This window comes from Drosophila kikkawai, chromosome 3R, assembly GCF_030179895.1.
Source record: "Drosophila kikkawai strain 14028-0561.14 chromosome 3R, DkikHiC1v2, whole genome shotgun sequence".
Taxonomy (NCBI): Eukaryota; Metazoa; Arthropoda; class Insecta; order Diptera; family Drosophilidae; genus Drosophila; species Drosophila kikkawai.
The window spans coordinates 36,051,039-36,070,409 of NC_091731.1; the positions used below are offsets into that span (position 1 = coordinate 36,051,039).

General features: G+C 43.4%; 6 protein-coding genes across 13 annotated transcripts in view; 3 read left to right on the forward strand and 3 right to left on the reverse strand.

Annotated features, from left to right (window-relative positions):
* LOC108085711 (cubilin) overlaps window positions 1-2,815 on the forward strand; it is a 48,806-nt gene extending 45,991 nt beyond the window's left edge. For 5 of the 7 annotated variants that reach the window (XM_070287255.1, XM_041776244.2, XM_070287254.1 and 2 more), the window contains one exon: window positions 84-2,815. In XM_070287255.1, coding sequence (XP_070143356.1) covers window positions 84-388 — 305 coding nt within the window. In that variant the 3' untranslated portion in view covers window positions 389-2,815. The remainder of the gene's footprint in view (window positions 1-83) is intronic. The other 2 variants (XM_070287257.1, XM_070287258.1) reach the window with 2 other exon arrangements.
* Window positions 2,816-2,886: 71 nt separating this feature from the next.
* On the reverse strand, window positions 2,887-3,491 carry euc (eucalyptus). Of its 2 annotated transcripts, none has more exons than XM_017182368.3 (2): window positions 3,337-3,491; window positions 2,887-3,264 (listed from the first exon to the last, which is right to left on the reverse strand). In XM_017182368.3, exons 1-2 carry the CDS (start codon window positions 3,464-3,466, stop codon window positions 3,071-3,073), a joined length of 324 nt encoding a protein of 107 aa, XP_017037857.1. In that variant the 5' UTR covers window positions 3,467-3,491; the 3' UTR covers window positions 2,887-3,070. The 2 variants fall into 2 exon arrangements, with proteins under 2 accessions (XP_017037857.1, XP_017037856.1); XM_017182367.3 differs by having other exon boundaries at window positions 2,887-3,279.
* A 171-nt stretch (window positions 3,492-3,662) lies between these two features.
* Smu1 (Smu1 spliceosomal factor) lies at window positions 3,663-5,890 on the reverse strand. The gene is made up of 6 exons (XM_017182373.3): window positions 5,762-5,890; window positions 5,493-5,548; window positions 5,349-5,415; window positions 5,040-5,298; window positions 3,897-4,975; window positions 3,663-3,834 (listed from the first exon to the last, which is right to left on the reverse strand). The coding sequence occupies exons 2-6, from the start codon at window positions 5,516-5,518 to the stop codon at window positions 3,736-3,738; spliced, it is 1,530 nt and encodes a 509-aa protein (XP_017037862.1). The 5' UTR covers window positions 5,519-5,548; window positions 5,762-5,890; the 3' UTR covers window positions 3,663-3,735.
* On the forward strand, window positions 5,753-7,707 carry dnk (deoxynucleoside kinase). The gene is made up of 4 exons (XM_017182376.2): window positions 5,753-5,894; window positions 6,217-6,568; window positions 6,911-7,181; window positions 7,247-7,707. The coding sequence occupies exons 1-4, from the start codon at window positions 5,864-5,866 to the stop codon at window positions 7,394-7,396; spliced, it is 804 nt and encodes a 267-aa protein (XP_017037865.1). The 5' UTR covers window positions 5,753-5,863; the 3' UTR covers window positions 7,397-7,707.
* Window positions 7,708-7,741: 34 nt separating this feature from the next.
* On the reverse strand, window positions 7,742-8,410 carry snRNP-U1-C (small ribonucleoprotein particle U1 subunit C). Its single transcript, XM_017182377.2, has one exon. The coding sequence runs from the start codon at window positions 8,318-8,320 to the stop codon at window positions 7,880-7,882; it is 441 nt and encodes a 146-aa protein (XP_017037866.1). The 5' UTR covers window positions 8,321-8,410; the 3' UTR covers window positions 7,742-7,879.
* Window positions 8,411-8,501: 91 nt separating this feature from the next.
* Noa36 (zinc finger protein 330 homolog Noa36) lies at window positions 8,502-9,727 on the forward strand. Its single transcript, XM_017182374.3, has 2 exons — window positions 8,502-9,065; window positions 9,127-9,727. The coding sequence occupies exons 1-2, from the start codon at window positions 8,574-8,576 to the stop codon at window positions 9,598-9,600; spliced, it is 966 nt and encodes a 321-aa protein (XP_017037863.1). The 5' UTR covers window positions 8,502-8,573; the 3' UTR covers window positions 9,601-9,727.
* The last annotated feature ends 9,644 nt before the right edge of the window (window positions 9,728-19,371 follow it).

Sequence of the window (19,371 nt, forward strand, 5' to 3'; positions counted from 1 at the left end):
TGATTTTAAAACTTTAAGGGGATTTTCTTAGTGATTTAAAAACATTTTAAATAGCAACCTTAATCCCACTTTTCTCCCAACAGCAGGTCTCAGCTCTAGTCGCCGGCATTTGCAGAGCGGCGGTGCCAGCATTGCGGGCAGCTTGCATGGGATCAACAGCGGCAACCTGATCATACCGCCAGCTCCCTTGCCACCCACTAGTGTGCCGCCGCCGCCCCACATCTGCATTGCCGGCGTGGACATGGGCCATGGACTGATGAGCGGGGAAGATGACGACGAGGACGACCTGGAGCTGGACGAGGACCAGCTGGCCGCGGACATTTTCATCAACGATGTGCATTTCGATGAAGATAATATCGACCATGTCAACCAAATGGCGAATGTCTAACGATGGTTCGGCGGAAGCGGAGTCTTAGGCACTTTTATCGCAACCTTCAGTTTCGGTTTTAAAACGCATTTAGAATAAGGCTAAAACTAGGTAATGGCGAACAAAGCAACTTTGCAGAGCAAGAGTAGTAGTTTACACAGGATACACAGGCTCATACAGCGACAGGGGAGGAATCAGCAGCAGCAGCAGGAGGAGACCGGAAACGGAAACAGAAACAGAAATTCAAAAGTTAACAATACCTAAAAGACAAGAAATTATGCAAAAATGCGAATTGATTAAGACATAAATTTAATGGCGATCAAAGCGGGGCGCGATTAGTAGGAAATATAGATGGAAAGGAGCGAATGCGACGCTATAAAAGTACAGTAGGGCGCGCATATTGTAGTTGCGATAACACGATTAGCCAGAAGCGTTTCACATAAGTAAGGAAAGTAAAGGATGGCGTGACGGGGAGCATAAGCAACAAATAATAGCTACATTTAATAAACTATATTATACACATAGCGAAATACGTATGGCGAAGGGAAGAAGGATTATGTAGAAACCAGGGAGAATGAAAGGGAAGCGGAAATGGGCAGGATAGAGCAAGCGGAAGTGCAGGAACGAATCATTTTCACAGCCACAGGAGACGACCGCGCAGACAGGACGAAGAAGAAATAAAATAATGTTGTTGATTTTTATATTTGATACGAGTAATATTTAGGTGAAGCATAAATTGAATTAATTATACAAACAGGAGAATCGAAGAGCGTAAGCGTAAATAAAACAATACACACACACACATTCGCAAACCGATAGATAAACCGATAACGAATAACGGCAGCAACATACTAAAGGGCATAAAACAATAATAATTAACTACCTATACATACGCGCATGACTTTTTATTTATACATTTTGTACAAAAACTAATGAAAATGAAAAATCTTCTACCCTTGAAGCTACACAAATCAAACATACAACAACCAAGAGGAGAAGTTGAAGATGAAATAATGCATAAATAAAAGAATTAGTGACTATCAAAACTGTATCTTCCAGCAAAGAATAAAAGCAAAGAGTTAAATGACGCTAAATCGAGAGGGAGCGAGGTTTATATGAGAATAAAAGAAAGAAACATTTAATAAAAATTAGCGGCCCGCAGATGGAAAATGAAATGAAAAGCGACAGAGAAATGGAAAGAGAATAAATTCAAAGATTTTTGTCTATTTAAGCACATTTTTATAAACATTTAAGGCGAACAAGAATATTTATAAAAATGTATACGCTAAAGGGAACGATAATAATAAAGTAAATTATACAAGAAGCTAAACAAAAGAGATCTAAAAACACAAGGAAACCGAATATTTACATTTAATTCCACTTCAGTTTTGTGTATGATATATTTTACATATGTTTACCGTTATTTTATCGACCTTATACATATGCAAAACCTATTGTGAATTTAATAACGGCTTTAGTTCATATCAGTTTCCTCCGTTTTGGAGTCGAATGATGATAAATTCCCTGAAATTTCGTCTAATAAATAATAATTATTGGTTTCATAGCGCACGTACGTTTTGCAAAGAAGAAAACAAATTGAGAAAAATTAAATAATATGGCTTAAATCAGCGATGGAAACTTAAACCCGTTTAACGTAAAAAACCCCCATTTATAATAAACGTATGTAGGTGTTACAAAAAATGCTACATTAATTAAATAAAAGTAAAAGTAAAAATTAAAATTGATAAATAAAAACCAAAAAAATAAATACAATTACATTGAAGAAGTAAAACGTTGTTAAATTGTTGCATAAAAAAGCATAATGATCAAGTAATTCCTAAGAATTAATTCATGAAAATAAACCTTAGTTTAAGTGTACAAATTTTGTTGTTGTATTACATTAAAACCGAAAAAGAACAATTCAATTAGTTAATAATAAAAAGGAAAACTCTGAATTTGTGTTCTAGCAATAAAAATTAAACATAAATTTAAAGAAAAAGAAAAAAAATAGTACTAAAACCCAAAGCAAATAAAATGTTCGAGAAGGAAAGTCCCCAGAAAGAAAAGAAACCTGCCCCCAAAAACCAAAATGTTCTAAACTAAAAACAAAACGTTTACTAAAGTAACACAAGGTTAAATTAAAACACCCCCAAAAAAGAGCAAATGTTAAAATTACAATTAAACCTATAAATAAGCCACGCAACGGAGAGTCAAACACATATTTGAATTGAGAAAAGGAGACGATTTTCAAAACCAAAACCATAAACAGAAAATTAAAAACCGCAGTATTGGCACCAAAAGAAGTATGATGGCGAGAGATAACAAAATAGTTGAATAATAAAATGCAGAACAGCAAATTTCAAATTAAAAGGAAACACCTACAAAAACAATTCCATGTTAACATTAAATATAAATAAAGGTAATTAAATAAATGAATACTAAAACCAATTTAATGAATGATTTTTAAATTAAAGGCTTTAAGCCAGTGATTAATACACACATTTTAATTTTTTTTTAATTTAATTTTTATTATTTAATTGCAGTCTATATGGGGTGGGTTAAAAAAGCAATATTTTTGAAAATAACATCCTCATTTAAGGCTTTAAGAATATTTATTTATCAAAAGCTTTGTAAATCTTCTTTCGATAATATCGATATATTTCGATATATAAAACTTTCTGATATTTTCGATATGATTCACCCCTAGTTCTGTGTGTTTATGCGAAACTTCTCCAGCATCTTGTTAATGGCCTCCTCATCGCCGTCTATTTTGGCCTTATCCTGCTGCAAAATCTCCTGAAACGTCTTCTGCTTCGTGCCCACCAAGTAGAAATCCTCATCAGAAATGGTCACCTGTCCATCTGCACTAGAGGCACAGCCCTCGTAGATGTCCAGGGCTTTGAAATCAAAGACTGCGATAAGACGATCAGCCTCCACTTAGCCATGACAAGGCCCAGCACTGCACTCACCCATGCTCTTGATGAGATTGCCATCCGAATCGGTAAAGTTAAACTGAAAGGTATTGACCACAGTCCGCCGGGCTGGGTCCGATTCCTTCAGCTTGTTTCGGATTTTCTCAATGATCTCGTCGCTCTTCATTGCTGGCGGCAAGTGAACCGGCTGAGTGTCGTTGCTCGACTAATTTAAGCGCTGAGGCCCAGCAATTGAGGCAAACTCTGCGGATTAGCGCTTTGCATAATTTTTAATTAAAGTCAATTTGTTTCATATAGAGAGACATGATTGAAGATATTGATGGGGGTATAGCTGAGGGCTTGAGAAAATGCAAAACCGTAAATACTTTCGGGGGCAGTAGGTATATTTTGTTGGTTAAACTAAAACTAGGAGTAAAAGTCAATTGCTTATAAGATCTAGGGTTTCCAAATCTTCAGAAGGCCATCCTCGCTGTAGCTGGCCAGCAGATTCTGGTGCGGATGATGCGTCAGACCTATGACATCCTTTTCATGAACCTAAGGGGGGAAATTAATATTAGAAAAAGAAATTCTAGATGCACAGTAAAATCCCAACTCACATTCAAAGTACGTTCCAGTTTTCCCGATGAAACAGAGAAGCAATACAGCACCTGATCCTCGCCAGCGCAGTAGATGAACTCGCCGCGGGGCGAGAGAGTAGCCGAGATAAACGAGCCGCCCTCTCTCTTACCCGACGAGAAGGAACGCACAATCTGTCCCTGCATGTTCATGATGACCACCGTATTGGATCTATTACAGACGATAAAGTGCTCTGGATTCTTGGGCAGTATGAGAACAGTGTTTACGGCCAGTTCGTTGCCCAAAGGCTTGTACGTGGCCACACACTCGGTTGTCTTTAGGGACCACACTTTCACAGTTCCATCGGAGGAGGCGCTGAGCACACTGTGTCCATCGGGAGTGAAGGTGGCCTCATTGACAAAGGACGAGTGGCCCTTGAACTCCTTCAGCATCTTTCCCGACTTTAGGCCATGTAACCTTACAGTATAATCAAAGGAGGCACTGAGAACCTGGCTGTTATCGCGCGAGAATTGCAGGCAGGTAATACCCTTCGTGTGAGCCTTTTCGAATTTCCGCAGGCATTGACCAGTGATGATGCGCCACACCTTAATCTGACCGTCTTGGGCCCCGGAGGCCACCATCTCAGAGTCGCGAGAGAAATTCAGAGCCAGCACCGCCTGCTCCATCATCATAAACTGATCCTGCGCCTGATATTTCAAATCCTTTCGCACCTTGCCGGTGGTGAAGTTCCACACCTCCAAGAAGCCATCTACACTGCCCGTGATCAGGTACTGCCCATCGGGTGAGAACTGGGCGCACTCCACATGCGATTTCTGGCCAAACTTGATCTGCCGGAACAGCTGTGTGGGATACATCTCCTCCTCCTGATCCTTCATGGCCGCCTTGCCGCGGAACAAATCAATGGTGGTGCCAGGTGGGAGCAATCCCTGGTGCTGTTGCCACTTGAGAGCCTGGCCGAGGAGGGCCAAGAGCCTGGAAGAGGGCACCACATGCACCTCGCCACTTAGTTCCTGGGAAATGGCCGTGCGTCGCTTCTCCTTGCTGCTGCCCTCCGCATAGGCTTCTCTGGGATCAAAATAGGCGCGCTGCAGCATGTTTTCTATAAATAGAGATTATTAAATAATGACATTCAGTTTTAAACTGATAAATGAGCTTAATCTAACCCAAATGTATATATCTCTCGGGTTCCTGCTGCTTCAACATGCTCATGGGATCTGTTTGGCGAAGCAAGGATCTGGCGGCACCCAATTCCCTCAGTTCTATCAGCTCCAGCACGATCTGCTCGTAGAGATTGAGCAGCTTCTTGTCCGGCAGCTTCAGGGATTGCGTCACCTTCAGCACAGTGTCCCAGTGGCCATTGGATATATCCTGTACAAAGCCATCCACGCTGTCCACTGTGTTGAGAGAGACACCCGTTTCCTCCTGGTATAAAAATGGGTTTAAAGGGGTTTCCGGATAAGAGCTGGACTCACCTGTAGGGTCTGCAGGGTCTTCATCAAGTTGGACTCCTTGAGATACTGCTGGATAAGCCGGATCACACTTTGGGAGGATGAGGAAATTCAGAATGGCTTAAAACTGCTTTTTCAGGGTAATAACTTGTATTTTATGGTACTCACTCGGCTGATTCGATTTCTATGGACATGACTAGTCAAGTGCCTGGCTAAAATTGCCCCTTAAAACAAGTTTTTATTCAGGTTTTTATAAAAGTTTACAAATATTGATAAAAAAAATGCGTCTTCTTAGCGATGGCCGAGAACCGATAGTAAATATTCGATAACTAACCATCAAACAGCTGTGGCGAATCGATTAATCAGCTGTTTTGCCATTGCAAAAACAAAACACATTTTGTGAAATTAAGGAAAAAAGGCACAAAAAAGACAAATACCGGCTTATTTTAAAGATTTCTATGCTGTTCTTTTTGCATTTAAGAAAGTACATTTCGTAATGTACTAATTTAATTTTTCCGCGGACACCACCGACGCCTGATATGTGGAAACGGGAAATATTAACCTTTATTGGTAAATCAAACTTAATTTAAAATTTAAACTTTTAACACGCACATTCACGCAACACACGCACACACACGCACAATCGTGTCAGCCGGTTGACAAAAACAAACACAACGATCGAGAAAAAACCCGATTGAAAAACAAATGGCGGTTCCCGCTCTTTTGGAATATCGGCGGTAAAAGACGATCATTGTGCCGCTCTGGCGGGGTGGTTAGTCAGAATTCTCCCGCCGCCTCGTTCAGTAGTACATTGCACTCTCTTGTATCCGGAAAATCTGAGCGGAGCTGTACCTACCGAACCGTACTTCATTATCTCAATCTTCACGTGCAGATCGCGGTTTGTCCGGACTGATGGCGGCGGCAGCATCCAGTGCCCGGCAGGGACGCAAGTTCGCCGAGGGCACGCAGCCCTTCACTGTGCTCATCGAGGGCAACATCGGGAGCGGAAAGACTACGTATCTGAACCACTTTGAGAAGTACAAGAACGACATTTGCCTGCTCACCGAGCCCGTGGAGAAGTGGCGCAACGTCAACGGCGTCAACCTGCTGGAGCTGATGTACAAGGACCCCGAGAAGTGGGCCATGCCCTTTCAGAGTTATGTCACGTTGACCATGCTGCAGGCGCATACGGCGCCCACCGACAAGAAGCTAAAAATAATGGAGCGCTCCATTTTTAGCTCGCGGTAAGTGCATCTGCAATCCGGTTTGGCCAGGTCATTAACCCTAGACGGTCATGCTTCGTCGATTCGACGACGCAAAATCACAAAAGTTCGAAAAATGAAAAAAAGGTCGTTTTTTATTCTTAGTTTTTAAGTATATTCTTAATATAAGAATTAATTATTATTTCTAATTTTGAACAGTTAAAATGATGAATTAAACGATGTTAAATTTTTTTTTACAATATTTGTTTGTTTTTTAACAATTATACTTATTTTAAAATTGGCGTCGTCGATTCGACGAAGCATAACCTTAACGTAGGAAAAATAAGCATGACCGTCTAGGGTTAATCGAGTTCCCTTTTGCAGCTACTGCTTCGTGGAGAACATGCATCGCAATGGCTCCCTGGAGGAGGGGATGTTCAACACGCTGCAGGAATGGTACAAATTCATCGATGAGTCCATCCACGTGCAAGCCGATCTCATCATTTACCTGCGCACCTCGCCCGAGGTGGCGCACGAGCGCATACGCCAGCGGGCCCGCTCCGAGGAGAGCTGTGTGCCGCTAAAGTACCTCCAGGACCTGCACGAGCTGCACGAGGACTGGCTGATACATCACCGCCGACCGCAGACCTGCAAGGTAAGAATGCAATTCTCTTAAGAGGAGCTTACGCTGCATCTTAAACCATTCGTTCTATCTTCCAGGTTCTGGTTCTCGACGCCGATCTGAATCTGGAAAACATTGGCAGCGAGTACCGGCGCTCGGAGACCAGCATTTTTGACGCAATCTCCGGCAACCATCAACCATCTCCAGTGCTGGTCTCACCCAGCAAGCGCCAGCGTGTCGCTAGATAGCCCCAGCTCCTGACCAATTCCTTAACATATATCGTATCCTAAGATCCTAAGTGTGTGTAGTAACAATTTAGTTTAAGCGGCGCCTTCGCGGGACAATGGCCAGGATATCCTACTGCTACCCAACTAACACTTCAATCCCGAAACGCATTCGTATTTTAACAATTATAATCCGCATTATATTCTCTTCACATAAACCTAACTAGTGAGTAAGATGAAAATTGTAAAAGCTGCTAGACAACTGTATTGTAGACAAAGGGCAAAATGCATTTGTGTTTAAATGTTTCCTAAATATATTCATTACTATAGAAAAACATCTCTTTATACAGGAATCCCCAAAACTACCACTTCTTGAGTAAATTTCCTTTTTTATATAAATTTACATAATTTCTTTAGGTTGCAATAGTTGTTACTTAAGGGCTACGACTTAATTAGGCCACCTCAAGAGGTGGGCTCCTTCCTTGTACTGGAGATCCCAGCTTTCTGTCAATTGGGTCCGTTCATGATGGACGGACGCACGCCGGGAATAGTGCCCAGCGGTGGCGGTGGGCCCATCATGGCCATGGGATTCATTATCGGAGGCGGACGCATGCCCGTCATCATGGGATTCATCATCGGTGGCATGTACGGCATTCCAGGCATGCCGGGACGCGGCGGAGCGCCCATGTTTGGCGGCGGAATAGAGACGCCCGCCGGCTTGGGAGGAGCCGCAGATGGTCCCCCGGCGAATGGATTGTTGGTGATCTTTCCAGCTTTGAAGGCAGCGGTGGTGGCGTCGATCAAGTGCTGGGCCTGCTCCTCCATCCACTTCTGGTAGTAGAATTTCACATTGTCGCGGTGCTTGCGGCCGGTGCAGTGGGTTTTCCGCACCGACGGCGAGTCGTGGGTCAAGTAGGTGTCGCAGTAGTCGCAATAGTACTTTGGCATTGCGCTATTTTATTAAATTTAATGTGAAAATGCGGATTTACAAATTTGATTTATTTTTTCCACAGCAGTATGACCTTAGGCGTCTAGGGTTGTCAGGTATAGACATAGAACAGCTATTTTATAGCTATATCTAGCTATAACAGTTGAAAAATACCAACAATGTCATTTATTTATTGGTATTTTCTGCCGCTCCCACTTGCAGCCACACTTATCGCACACGTAAAAGGAAAATAAATTTCCCCGGTTTTCCAAAATGCCGAAAAAGAAAACTGGACAGCGAAAGAAGGCCGAGAAGCAAAAGCTGCGCCTCAAGGAGATCCGCAGCCGCGAGGTGCCGCTGGCCGATCTGCCCTGCAATGCCCCGATGGAGTGCGACAAGTGCGAGAAGAAGCAGAAGTCGCGAGCTTTCTGCTACTTCTGCCAGAGCCTCCAGCGCCTGCCCATTTGCGCCCAGTGCGGCAAGATCAAGTGCATGCTGAAGACGGGCGATTGTGTGGTGAAGCATCCCGGCGTCTACACCACCGGCCTGGGCATGGTGGGCGCCATCTGCGACTTCTGCGAGGCTTGGGTGTGCCACGGCCGCAAGTGCCTGCAAAACCACGCCTGCACGTGCCCGCTGCAGAATGCGGTATGCCTGGAGTGCGAGCGCGGGGTGTGGGAGCATGGTGGACGCATCTTCAAGTGCTCCTTCTGCAATGGCTTCCTGTGCGAGGACGACCAGTTCGAGCACCAGGCCAGCTGTCAGGTTAGTTTCTTGGGATGTCCTCCTTTTGAGCTGTTATTTAACCATTTTTGATCATCTCCAGGTGCTGGAATCGGAGAACTACAAGTGCCAGTCGTGCAACCGACTGGGCCAGTACTCCTGCCTGCGCTGCAAGACCTGCTACTGCGAGGATCATGTGCGCCGCAAGGGCTTCAAGTACGACAAGAACAAGGCCATTCCCTGCCCGAAGTGCAACTACGACACCTCGGTTACCAAGGATCTGAGCATGTCCACGCGCTCGCATAAGTTCGGTCGCCAGCAACAGGGCGGTGGCAGCGACGACGAGGAGGGCTACGGCGGCTACTACGGTGCCGGTGGCAGTGGCTACTATGGCGGTGGAGCCAGCGGCGGTTACTCCTACGGCGATGATGATGATGAGGATGAGTCCGATGGCGACTACGAGGATGATAGCGATGAAGACGACGACGAGGATGATGAGGAGGATGAAGGCGAGACCACCGAAAGCGAGCCGGAGAAGGAGAAGGATAAGGAAGCTGGCAAGAAAGCCGCCAAATAAGGTCATCGGGGTTGTGGAAACTGTTAAAATCTGGCCTTTGAATGACCCACTTAGTGAGTTCCTGGGCTGTGCACTCGTTGCTCTAAATGTTTAAGTGAATAAATTCTTTGTCAGAACGTAAACGAGATGCAACAAGCTCCATCATCTTCGGAAAGGATATCAGGTAGCCAGCTGTACCACATGTACATCCGAATGTAGTATATCTGGGGACCTGGCCGGGGGGTACACGCATATGATGATGGCCATGCCAGCGGCTCTGCCTGCTGCGACGCCGGCTTCTCTGTTGATAGACTCATCCATCTCCAATCCACTTACGAGCGCAAATATTTACACAATTTACTCGAAAACGGAGGTATGAGCATATAATATTTCCAAAAACGATGGCAAACACACCACACACACACACAGAGGCAGACACGCACTCCGGCATTTCGGAATGTTTGGCAGTTAGGCAGAGCGGAACAGCAACAGCAGCAGCAATGGAGGATGGGGGTCAGGAAGGGAATTCCCATCATCAGGCTGAAACATTTTAGGCATTGCAAATCAATGATGGGCCCTTCTGCAGGAGGGAGGAGCATCAGCATAGTTCTTCTGCATATGAATGAAATCATATGTGGCGTTACTTATGTAGGGGATGTCCTGGTTATGTGGGTGTGGGATCCGTGGGAGTGTGGGCCTGGGTGAGTGGCAGGCGAATCAACTGTGTACATAATACAGATTAGTGTGAGAGGATATATGGGATGCACATAGTACAGCGGCGGGTGAAACAATAGCTTGAATGATATAATTATTAAAGGGGTGATTCAATGCGTATAAAAATAATGAAGGAAATTAAATTACTTATTAAAATCTGTAAAATATAAAATTGTTGATATTTTTATATATATATATATTTTTATATATATGATATTTTTTAATTTTTTTCTGAATTTTTAACATTTTTTTCAGATTTTTTATATTTATTTTAGATTTTTTTCAGAATTTAAAAATTTTTTTTAAATATTTCAACTGCCAAATTTGAATTTGAATTTAACGACGATCAGTTTCAGTGTGCCCAGGTGCAGTTGTAAAATAATCCCTAAATTTGGATTCAAAAGGTTTGAGTCTCTGCTAGTATGAAACTCAGTGTGCCCAGGTGCATTTAAGCAACATTTTAGCCAAAAAATTTACAGTATGGTCACATCTGGTTTGAGTCTTCGCTTACTCCAAGATCAATGGTTCGAAACTTGGACTTTTTATAACAGTTTATACCAATTTTCAGTTGCTTGCTGCTGGTTTCTGTTCGCCTGTTACCCCAATTTGGGAAACGGGCAATTTGCATGGAAATGTTCAAAAATTTGGATGGGCTGCTGTAGGGATGTTGTTGTAGAAAGGTTGTTGTTGCCATCAAGCTGTTGTTGTCGGCAACAAATAAATGCATAAAATGAAATATAACAGTTATTCAAAAGGTTTGAGTCTCCGCTTACTTGCACCGGCTCCTAAATGGTTTGAAACTTGGACTTTTTATAACAGTTTATACCAGTTTTCAGTTGCTTGCTGCTGATTTCTGTTCGCCTGTTACCCCAGTTTGGGAAACGGGCAATTTGCATGGAAATTTTTGGAAATTTGGATGGGCTGCTGTAGGGATGTTGTTGTAAAAAGGTTGTTGTTGCCATAAGCTGTTGTTGTCGGCAAAAAATAGGTATAAATGCATAAAATGAAATATAACAGTTTATACCAATTATTATTTTTGCCCAAATGTTTTTATAACAGTTTATACCAGTTTTCAGTTGCTTGCTGCTGGTTTCTGTTCGCCTGTTACCCCAATTTGGAAAGCGGCCAATTTGAATGAAAAGTTTTGCTCACTTCCATCAGTGATGCTCACTTTCATCAGTGATGCTCACTTCTATCAGTGATGCTCACTTCTATCAGTGATGCTCACTTCCATCAGTGATGCTCACTTCCATCAGTGATGCTCACTTCCATCAGTGATGCTCACTTCCATCAGTGATGCTCACTTCCATCAGTGATGCTCACTTCCATCAGTGATGCTCACTTCCATCAGTGATGCTCACTTCCATCAGTGATGCTCACTTCCATCAGTGATGCTCACTTCCATCAGTGATGCTCACTTCCATCAGTGATGCTCACTTCCATCAGTGATGCTCACTTCCATCAGTGATGCTCACTTCCATCAGTGATGCTCACTTCCATCAGTGATGCTCACTTCCATCAGTGATGCTCACTTCCATCAGTGATGCTCACTTCCATCAGTGATGCTCACTTCCATCAGTGATGCTCACTTCCATCAGTGATGCTCATCTGCATCGGTGATGCTTCTCTGCATCAGTGATGCTCATCTGCATCAGTGATGCTCATCTGCATCTGTGATGCTCATCTGCATCATCAAAAACCGCAATCCTCCTCATAAGTAAAAAATAACAAATTTTTAAAGGTTTTTTATTTACTTCAGCTTTAAATAAATAAAAGAAACAGAATGTCGGAGGTCATTCCCAGTGGTTTCGGCTTGGTCTTGGTGGCACCCTCGTCGTGCTGCCGCAGCTCCTGGTCCTCTTCTGCTCCTGCTCGTCCTGATCCTCCTTGCCAACGCTCTCTGTCTCGCCATCGGCATTCGCTTTCAGTTCCTGGCAGCTTGCTGCAATTAAATTAAAAACAAGAAAGAAAGCTAACTTTGGCCAGCCAAAGTTTGTATACCCTTGCAGGTAACAATTAAAATATATGATAACTAAGCCAAAAATGCATTAATTTCGATTCGGAAAGCAGTTTTGTGTTAGTTTTTATTAATTTAAAAAAACTGCATACTAAATTTAAAATTTTAAGAAATCCAAATTTTTGGCCATTTTTGCTAATTTTAATGATGTAACCCCTTATGAAATTTCGCAAAAATGGCCAAAAAATCGATTTCTTCCGGACATGTCTAGAGAGATTCGCATGTTATTGCTGATCAAGAATATATGTGGTTTATGGGGTCGGAAATGATTCCATGACTTGGAAAAATATTATTTTGTATTATAAAATCTGATTTTTTATATTAAAAAACTTCTTGATTTTTTTTAAATTAAAAATATCATATCTCGGCCATAAGAGCATTAATTTTAAATCGGAAAACTGTTCTGTGCAAGAATTTCTACAGTTAATAGATCTGCATACTTCATTTAAAAATTTTGAAAATTCAATTTTTTATCAAAATCAAAAATTTTAATGATGTAACCCCTTATGGAATTTTGCAAAAATGGCCAAAAAATCGATTTCTTCCTGGCATATCTAGAAAGATTCCCCTGTTGATGCTGATCAAGAATATATATACTTTATAGGTTCGGAAACGTCTCCTTCACTGCGTTTCAAACTTCTGACTGAAATTATAATACCCTGCAAGGGTATAATAACTATAGTAAAATATTTTATTACGATTTTAATACTTAGCAGCTCTATTAGTTTGAACCCCACTGTGTCCACGCACTGGCACATACTTATGTATAGATCGGGGGGGCCTCAGCTTAAATATAATGGCTGCCTGCCAGCATTTTGTGTCTGCATTTCAATCAAAATGGCCTGTCTCGGTCGGGCGAAGGAGGAGGCCAAGCCAACGGAGTTAGGGCTACTCAACAAAATTAGAAATGCCATTGGCTTTTGGGGTGGACGATGGCCGATGGACGACGGACGATGGACACTGGGCTGTGGTGGTCACTGCCGAAACATCAATAATAATTTCATAAATGTAATCAGAGAGAGGCAAACAAGAGCCCGAGTCGGAGTCGCTGTGATTGAGCTCTTAATTGCAGTGCGATATTAATCCTTGAGTCCCCCTCCCCGACCACTTTCATTAGCTGGAGTGCATTCTCAATTACCAGATGGAGGAGGAGGGGTCTAGGAGTTATCTAACCGTCTTTAAAGCCTGTCCAGGGGATCAGGAATGTTTCCCGGGAAAACTGGCAAATGTTAATCACTTCCGATCAGCATTATCTCTTGCTTATTTATGCAACGCAAATATTTTTGTCAGCCAAAGTCAAGCCATAACAAAAACACAGTCGTCGGCTCGGCGGGGGCCGGATTAGGTGGGAAAATCCATGGGACAATCCGAAAAACACGTGGAAAAGTCAAAAAGTCCGGCTTAGGAGCAAACGCAATTAGCGTTAATTACGAGGGAAAATATGGCTAGCTGGTCGGGAGATACAGGATAATGCTGCAGCAGGTCCTTGCGGCCACTTGAAGTTTTAATTTAATTTTTTCTTGCGGCTGCCGGAGCGTCGTCGCTGCGTCAGGGGATTGGCTGATGGCTTCACGGGTTCCTGGTTCCAGGGGGTAGGGGGTAGTTTCTAACGTCATCATCAACATCCTTCACAGCCACATCCCACGACCACTTTACCGTTCGACGTTCGTCAAAGCTAGCGATGATTGATGGTGCGTAATTTGGAAAATTAGAAGCAGGATACGCAGCTAAAAGGGGTGGCTCTGCCCAACTTCGCTCTCGTTTTCCGGCCGTTTCGTTTTTTTTCTCTCGATTTTTTTTTCGGCCTCTTGCTAATGTTGTTGGCACAACAAGGTGTGTCCTGGCCCGGACCGATTGCCGCGTGTCCTGGCCGCCGCCCGCCGCTTGTCGACGCGTGTTTCGAGTCCGACAAAGTTGCGCGTGGTTATTAGAAAACAATTTAATTAAATATTCACTTGAACCACCGGCAGGCAGGCAGCAGCAACAAAAAGCGTAGGCAGCGATGGCCTCACTTTCCCATCATAAAGAGCTCAAACAATGTCCATCAATATTAAACGATGTTGTTCGGTGTCCATTTAGAGCGCTCCAGTTGTTGTCCTTGTTGTTTTTAGCCGTCCTCCGCTTTCCCGTGATGTAATGTGAGAAAGTTTTTGTCGGTCGGTGGTCGAGTTTCGGCAGGACGACGAGAGGATGGCATGAGAGCGGGAGGAAGTCCTACTTTTTGGGGGTTCGCCTTTGATCTATTTGGCCGCGAGGGCGAGTCCCTGAGAATAAGTTTCCCGAAATAATGACGGGTTAATTGACCCTAGAAATTCCCCAGAGAAACGTGCCAAAAGTTGATTTAAAACAGAGTTAAGTTTTTGGAAATTCTTTTATTGGATTTTAGGAGAATCACCATATATAAATGTGGTTTTACTTAAGATATTAATATTGTTTAGATGAAAAATATCATTAGGGACTTGGAAATCAATTAAAAATGATTAACGCAAAGGGAAATATGACTAATATTATTATTTAAAAATAAGATGTCCTTTAATAAACATTTTTAAAGATTACCTTGAACAATACCCATGACATCCCCCCTTTCAAAACCTGTTAGAAAGTCATCTAAGTTGAGCTGGAAAAGAGCTTCAGCCAGGTACACCCGCACCACACACACACACACACCTACATCCCAGAACCAAACAGAAGCTACCACCAGGACGCCCGCACAGCCGCCTCAACTGGGTAAGTCACGGCAGGACAATGCGAAAGTCGTTGGCAGTCTAATTGCATCAGCGCCGCTTCCCTGGCCACGCGACCCCTGCGCCTCACCTGCAATTAAAGTGTCACATTAGGACTGACTACCCGTGTGCTCATCATCATCATCATCGTCGCCGAAATGCAAAGTGATGACGCAGCTCGAAAAGCGATTCCGGAACACAATCCGGAATTGAACTGGGTCTTAGCAGGGTTGGTAACAATTGAAAGCCACGTGGCTACGATGGGTGGAGGTGGAGAAGGGCTAAAACTTGCAACGACCTTCCACCAGCCAAAAGTTTAGCTTAGGGATTAGCCGCAGCTCACAGCGAGAACGTGTTGGTCCGGTGGTTTCTCCATTCTCCGCTTCCACATTCTCTCCATTGTGTGTTTACAGTTACACATTCTGCGTCCCGGCAAGCCGCCTAATGAAAGCAAATCTCCGCATTAATTTCAAACGAATTTGTTTTGATGCCGTGATAAGCCGGCAAGAAGCCGGCTGGTCTGGGATGAGGCTGCGCGCTTGCCACTTGGCCCACTGATCCCTCACAGCGAGACCCGTTCCGCGTTCCGCCCAACGTGGACCGTTTTGATTTCTGTCAATAGCCCGGCGGGCTGGCACTTGAGCGACGGCTGCTGGGCGAGACGGGGGGAGGAAGCTCTTTGCCAACTTTAGCCATCGAATGAAACTGAATTTTGCAATACGCCCGCGGGGATCCTTCCTCGAAGCACTCGCTTACACATACGCACACCACTCACGCACACACACGTGCGAGCTTTGCATTACAATTGCCGGGCGAACGAACAAGCCCCCCAACCCCCAGATCTCCCCCGATAAACGCCCACGGCTTGCTACAGTTATTAACCTCAGCTTACACTTGTCAACAAAGGAAATAGGTTTGAATTGAAAGCATATTTAATGGGAGGTTTTTTGGGGTTAAATATGGGGTCTACAAATTTCTTGGCTTTCATTTCATAGAATTTTAAATTAATAATAAAAATAGTAATAGTTTAAATTATTTTTTATAAGAAATTTGATACTACGAAAAGTTCAGCAGGTTGTTTATCCAACTGTTTTCACTACAGAAATTTTAGATTCTAAATAAAACGTAAAATTGGGATGCCTTAAAAATAGGCTTTAAATATTTTTATAAAATATCTAATGTATTATTATTAACAAATCAATGGTAAAAGATTTATTACATTATTTTCCACTGCTTGGATATTTATACATATATCCTGTTCTTTTCAAGATTTTCGTTTGTCAATTTATTACCCTTAAATTGTGTTCACCAGTGTAATTTGTCCCGCGGCCAACAGTGTAATTAAAGTAGTTGCGGTCGTCTGTGATGAGGTCGCCATCGTCGATGATGATGATGCCCCTGATTATGATGACCTGCACTTGTCGTGAAGCACCCAGGCACTGGCCTGGGAATCTATTACGAGTGCGAGTACAAGTACCTCCATTTACATGTCCTTAGTCCTCGGTCCCTGTGGCACTTGTGGCCAAATCGGCCGCGTGCTCTGCACGTGAGACCGACATCCCCGATGATAATGATCTCACATGCAATGGCCAGACTGTGAGAGAGTTGAGCTCATCGGCTCTTCAGCTCATCAGCTCCCATTGCAGACGGCTAAATTATTTATTGTCAACAATATTGAATCAAACATTTATATATGCCATTCGGGCATTCGGCTGCTCGGGCTATTGTCTTGGCTGCAACTCAATGTCAAGATTGATCGCCAGCTGTGGGACGAGGTTAGCGGACAGGTAGGTAGCATCTCGCAGCCAACCGGCAAATCAGCCAGCGAATCGAGCCAGACAAGGAGTCAGACTTCTATATAACAATGAAATATGGTGCTCGGCTGAGGGTAAAAAAATTCAAGTTCGGCAGCTTGTCAAGTGGCACTTGTCGTCAGTTGAACGTCACGGCGTTCGGGCACTTTGTCAATTCAAGTGAAATTTTTATTAATTTCGTTTTTAAACTGCACCACACAACATACTGCTGGCTGGGTGACTGTGACAGGCACGTTTCTGTGTGCATATATATTATTAAATGTTCTTGATACTCGTTCTCATCAATGGCACCCATTAGTTTTTGTTTAATGCTAACAAATTGCCAGCGATTCGTCAGCGAGCACTTTGGGTTACTGGAACACAGTTCCCCGAGTCGGTCCCTTTGTGCCCCCCGTGTGACCTGTATCCTTAATTCACCGACTCTTCTTAAGATCTCCTCTGCGATACGTTACCTTCGGTTTTGTTCTTGCTTTGTTGCCAATTGACAGTTGTAAATGTTTGTTGTAAATTGTGCTTTAGAGGTGCTAATAGAGTGCCACCGCCGTGCGCGTTTTCCCAAGTTCTTGGTCTTCTTGTGTTTTATGTCTTCGCATTTAGTTCTTTTTATTTTTTTGATTTTTTGATTGAGTTGCCCCAACAGAAAATCAATGAACTCTGCTGCTGGACGCAAGATACAACACTTTTATGATGCTTTTGGCCGGCAATCTCTTTGATTTCGCACCGCGAGTGAATCACACAAGAACTTCACACCCGTGGACATGGTATAGGGATTGGTATCGGGACTGGGATTGGAGCAGGAGTCCAAATCAACGGTTGCTGCTGCCAGTAGCTGTCAAGTGCAAACTATTTATGAAGTTGAAGCCCTTTCAGAGGGGCCTAGGAGCCAAGAGTGTTTGTCTAGCAAATTATTGTGGCGGCCAATAAAAGGCACGATTCCTTAATGCCACTTGCATACATTTTTGCCAGGAGGTAGAGACATCTCACTTGGGATGAAGGCAAATAAAGTATGCAAATAAAATCAAAAACAACAAACATATTTAATTATTTACAAACTATTTCGTCTAGTAAATCCAGCATTTTCTTTAAGTTTTCATCATATTATTGTTAACAATACGATTTTCTCCTTATTTTAACAGAATTCTTATTCCTTTTCCTCTACATCCTAAACCTCGAAAGTGCGTTAGCTTCGCCTAGGAGTTTTCCTACGACTTTTCCCTCCCTTTCACTTATTATTGATTGATTTAAACTTTCGGTTTTGCCCGTCTATGGCATGGCTCCTGGGCTGTTTGCCCAGGATGTCATTGACTTTGTAGCTTTGACTTTGGTGCAGTCAGCCGAGTGTAACAATTATGGGCAGCAGCAAAAGGGGGCGACGACACGGGGAAAACAAACACACACCTCCCGCCGAAATCGGAAAGGTGCCACACATAACATATATACCGAATTGCACCAAATTATTATTATTGTTGTAACCGACTGCGTTCTGTTTTTGGCCATTATTGAATTAACGCTTTCGCCGTTTGCTGCGTCATCATCGAGCGAGGAGTTGGAGTCCGGCGGCGGCTATCCTGTCCAGCCCGTTATGCGTCGAAGGATGTTACTTGGGTTCAGTCACATACTGAGTAGCGGAGTCGGAGGCAGAGGAAGCAGGGTTTGAACCAGAGACAGCTCTGGCTAACAAGGGTGCCGCATGTCCAGTTGAAATGCCAATGACTTGCCATTTTCGATGGCACTTGGCACGTCAGCGGCCCGTCACGTCATGCGCACCAGGCCAGGTTAGGTTAGGCCAGGCCAAAAACCAGGAGAGTAGAGTAGAGCCAGCCTGGGCAGCAGCAGCAGCAGCAGCCCTAGGAGCAGCCTCAGTATGACCCATTGAGCAAGGCCATCCAAAATTCTCTTATCAATACCAAATCGATGGACCACACACGAAGGCGGTGCTGCTTTTAACAACTCCATGGCACATCACACATTCTTATCAGGGCAGTCCCAAGCCCAGACGCCGCCGCCGAGGATGATGATGATCATGATCATCACCAAGAGATGATGCGTGATGACTCTTACAAAACGATGAAGACAAGCTCCGCAGTGGACTGACTTTTGGCTGCTCGTTGGATGCGCACGCATCATCGGGTAAGCGCCACTTATGTCACTTGTGCCGGTGATGTAGAGATGGAGCCTCCAATGGAGCACATGAGCACTCACCATATGCAGCTCCAACTCCAACTCTAACTTCAGGTTCCAGCTTAAGATTCAGGTTCAACACGGAAAGAAATTCTTGAAGATATTGATAAAAATTCCTCAATTTTCAGGAACATTGAATCCTTGAAAAGAAAATAGTCTCAAAAATATTCTAAAAACTTTGAGACACTGTCAAGAAGTATAAAATCCCTTTAAATTAGTTTAAAAATCATTTTATTTCACTCAAAAATATATAGTAATATCATTACAAATAGTTTTTCTTACAGTGCAGCTCCAGTTTGTGCTAGGCCCGATGGTGGTGCTGCTGCTATTGTTGCTGGTGTTG

What these genes read in the sequence shown, in the direction of transcription:
- euc (XM_017182367.3), bottom strand. Translation starts at nt 3,466, where the DNA reads ATGAAGAGCGACGAGATCATTGAGAAAATCCGAAACAAGCTGAAGGAA. An exon ending in CAATCTCATCAAGAGCATGG is followed by an intron (nt 3,280 to 3,336) that starts GTGAGTGCAGTG and finishes GTCTTATCGCAG; the next exon opens with TCTTTGATTTCAAAGCCCTG.
- Smu1 (XM_017182373.3), bottom strand. Translation starts at nt 5,518, where the DNA reads ATGTCCATAGAAATCGAATCAGCCGA. An exon ending in AGACCCTGCAGACCCTACAG is followed by an intron (nt 5,299 to 5,348) that starts GTGAGTCCAGCT and finishes TTTTTATACCAG; the next exon opens with GAGGAAACGGGTGTCTCTCT. An exon ending in CGAGAGATATATACATTTGG is followed by an intron (nt 4,976 to 5,039) that starts GTTAGATTAAGC and finishes CTCTATTTATAG; the next exon opens with AAAACATGCTGCAGCGCGCC.
- dnk (XM_017182376.2), top strand. Translation starts at nt 5,864, where the DNA reads ATGTGGAAACGGGAAATATTAACCTTTATTG. An exon ending in GGAAATATTAACCTTTATTG is followed by an intron (nt 5,895 to 6,216) that starts GTAAATCAAACT and finishes CTTCACGTGCAG; the next exon opens with ATCGCGGTTTGTCCGGACTG. An exon ending in GCCGACCGCAGACCTGCAAG is followed by an intron (nt 7,182 to 7,246) that starts GTAAGAATGCAA and finishes TCTATCTTCCAG; the next exon opens with GTTCTGGTTCTCGACGCCGA.
- snRNP-U1-C (XM_017182377.2), bottom strand. Translation starts at nt 8,320, where the DNA reads ATGCCAAAGTACTATTGCGACTACTGCGACACCTACTTGACCCACGAC.
- Noa36 (XM_017182374.3), top strand. Translation starts at nt 8,574, where the DNA reads ATGCCGAAAAAGAAAACTGGACAGCGAAAGAAGGCCGAGAAGCAAAAG. An exon ending in AGCACCAGGCCAGCTGTCAG is followed by an intron (nt 9,066 to 9,126) that starts GTTAGTTTCTTG and finishes GATCATCTCCAG; the next exon opens with GTGCTGGAATCGGAGAACTA.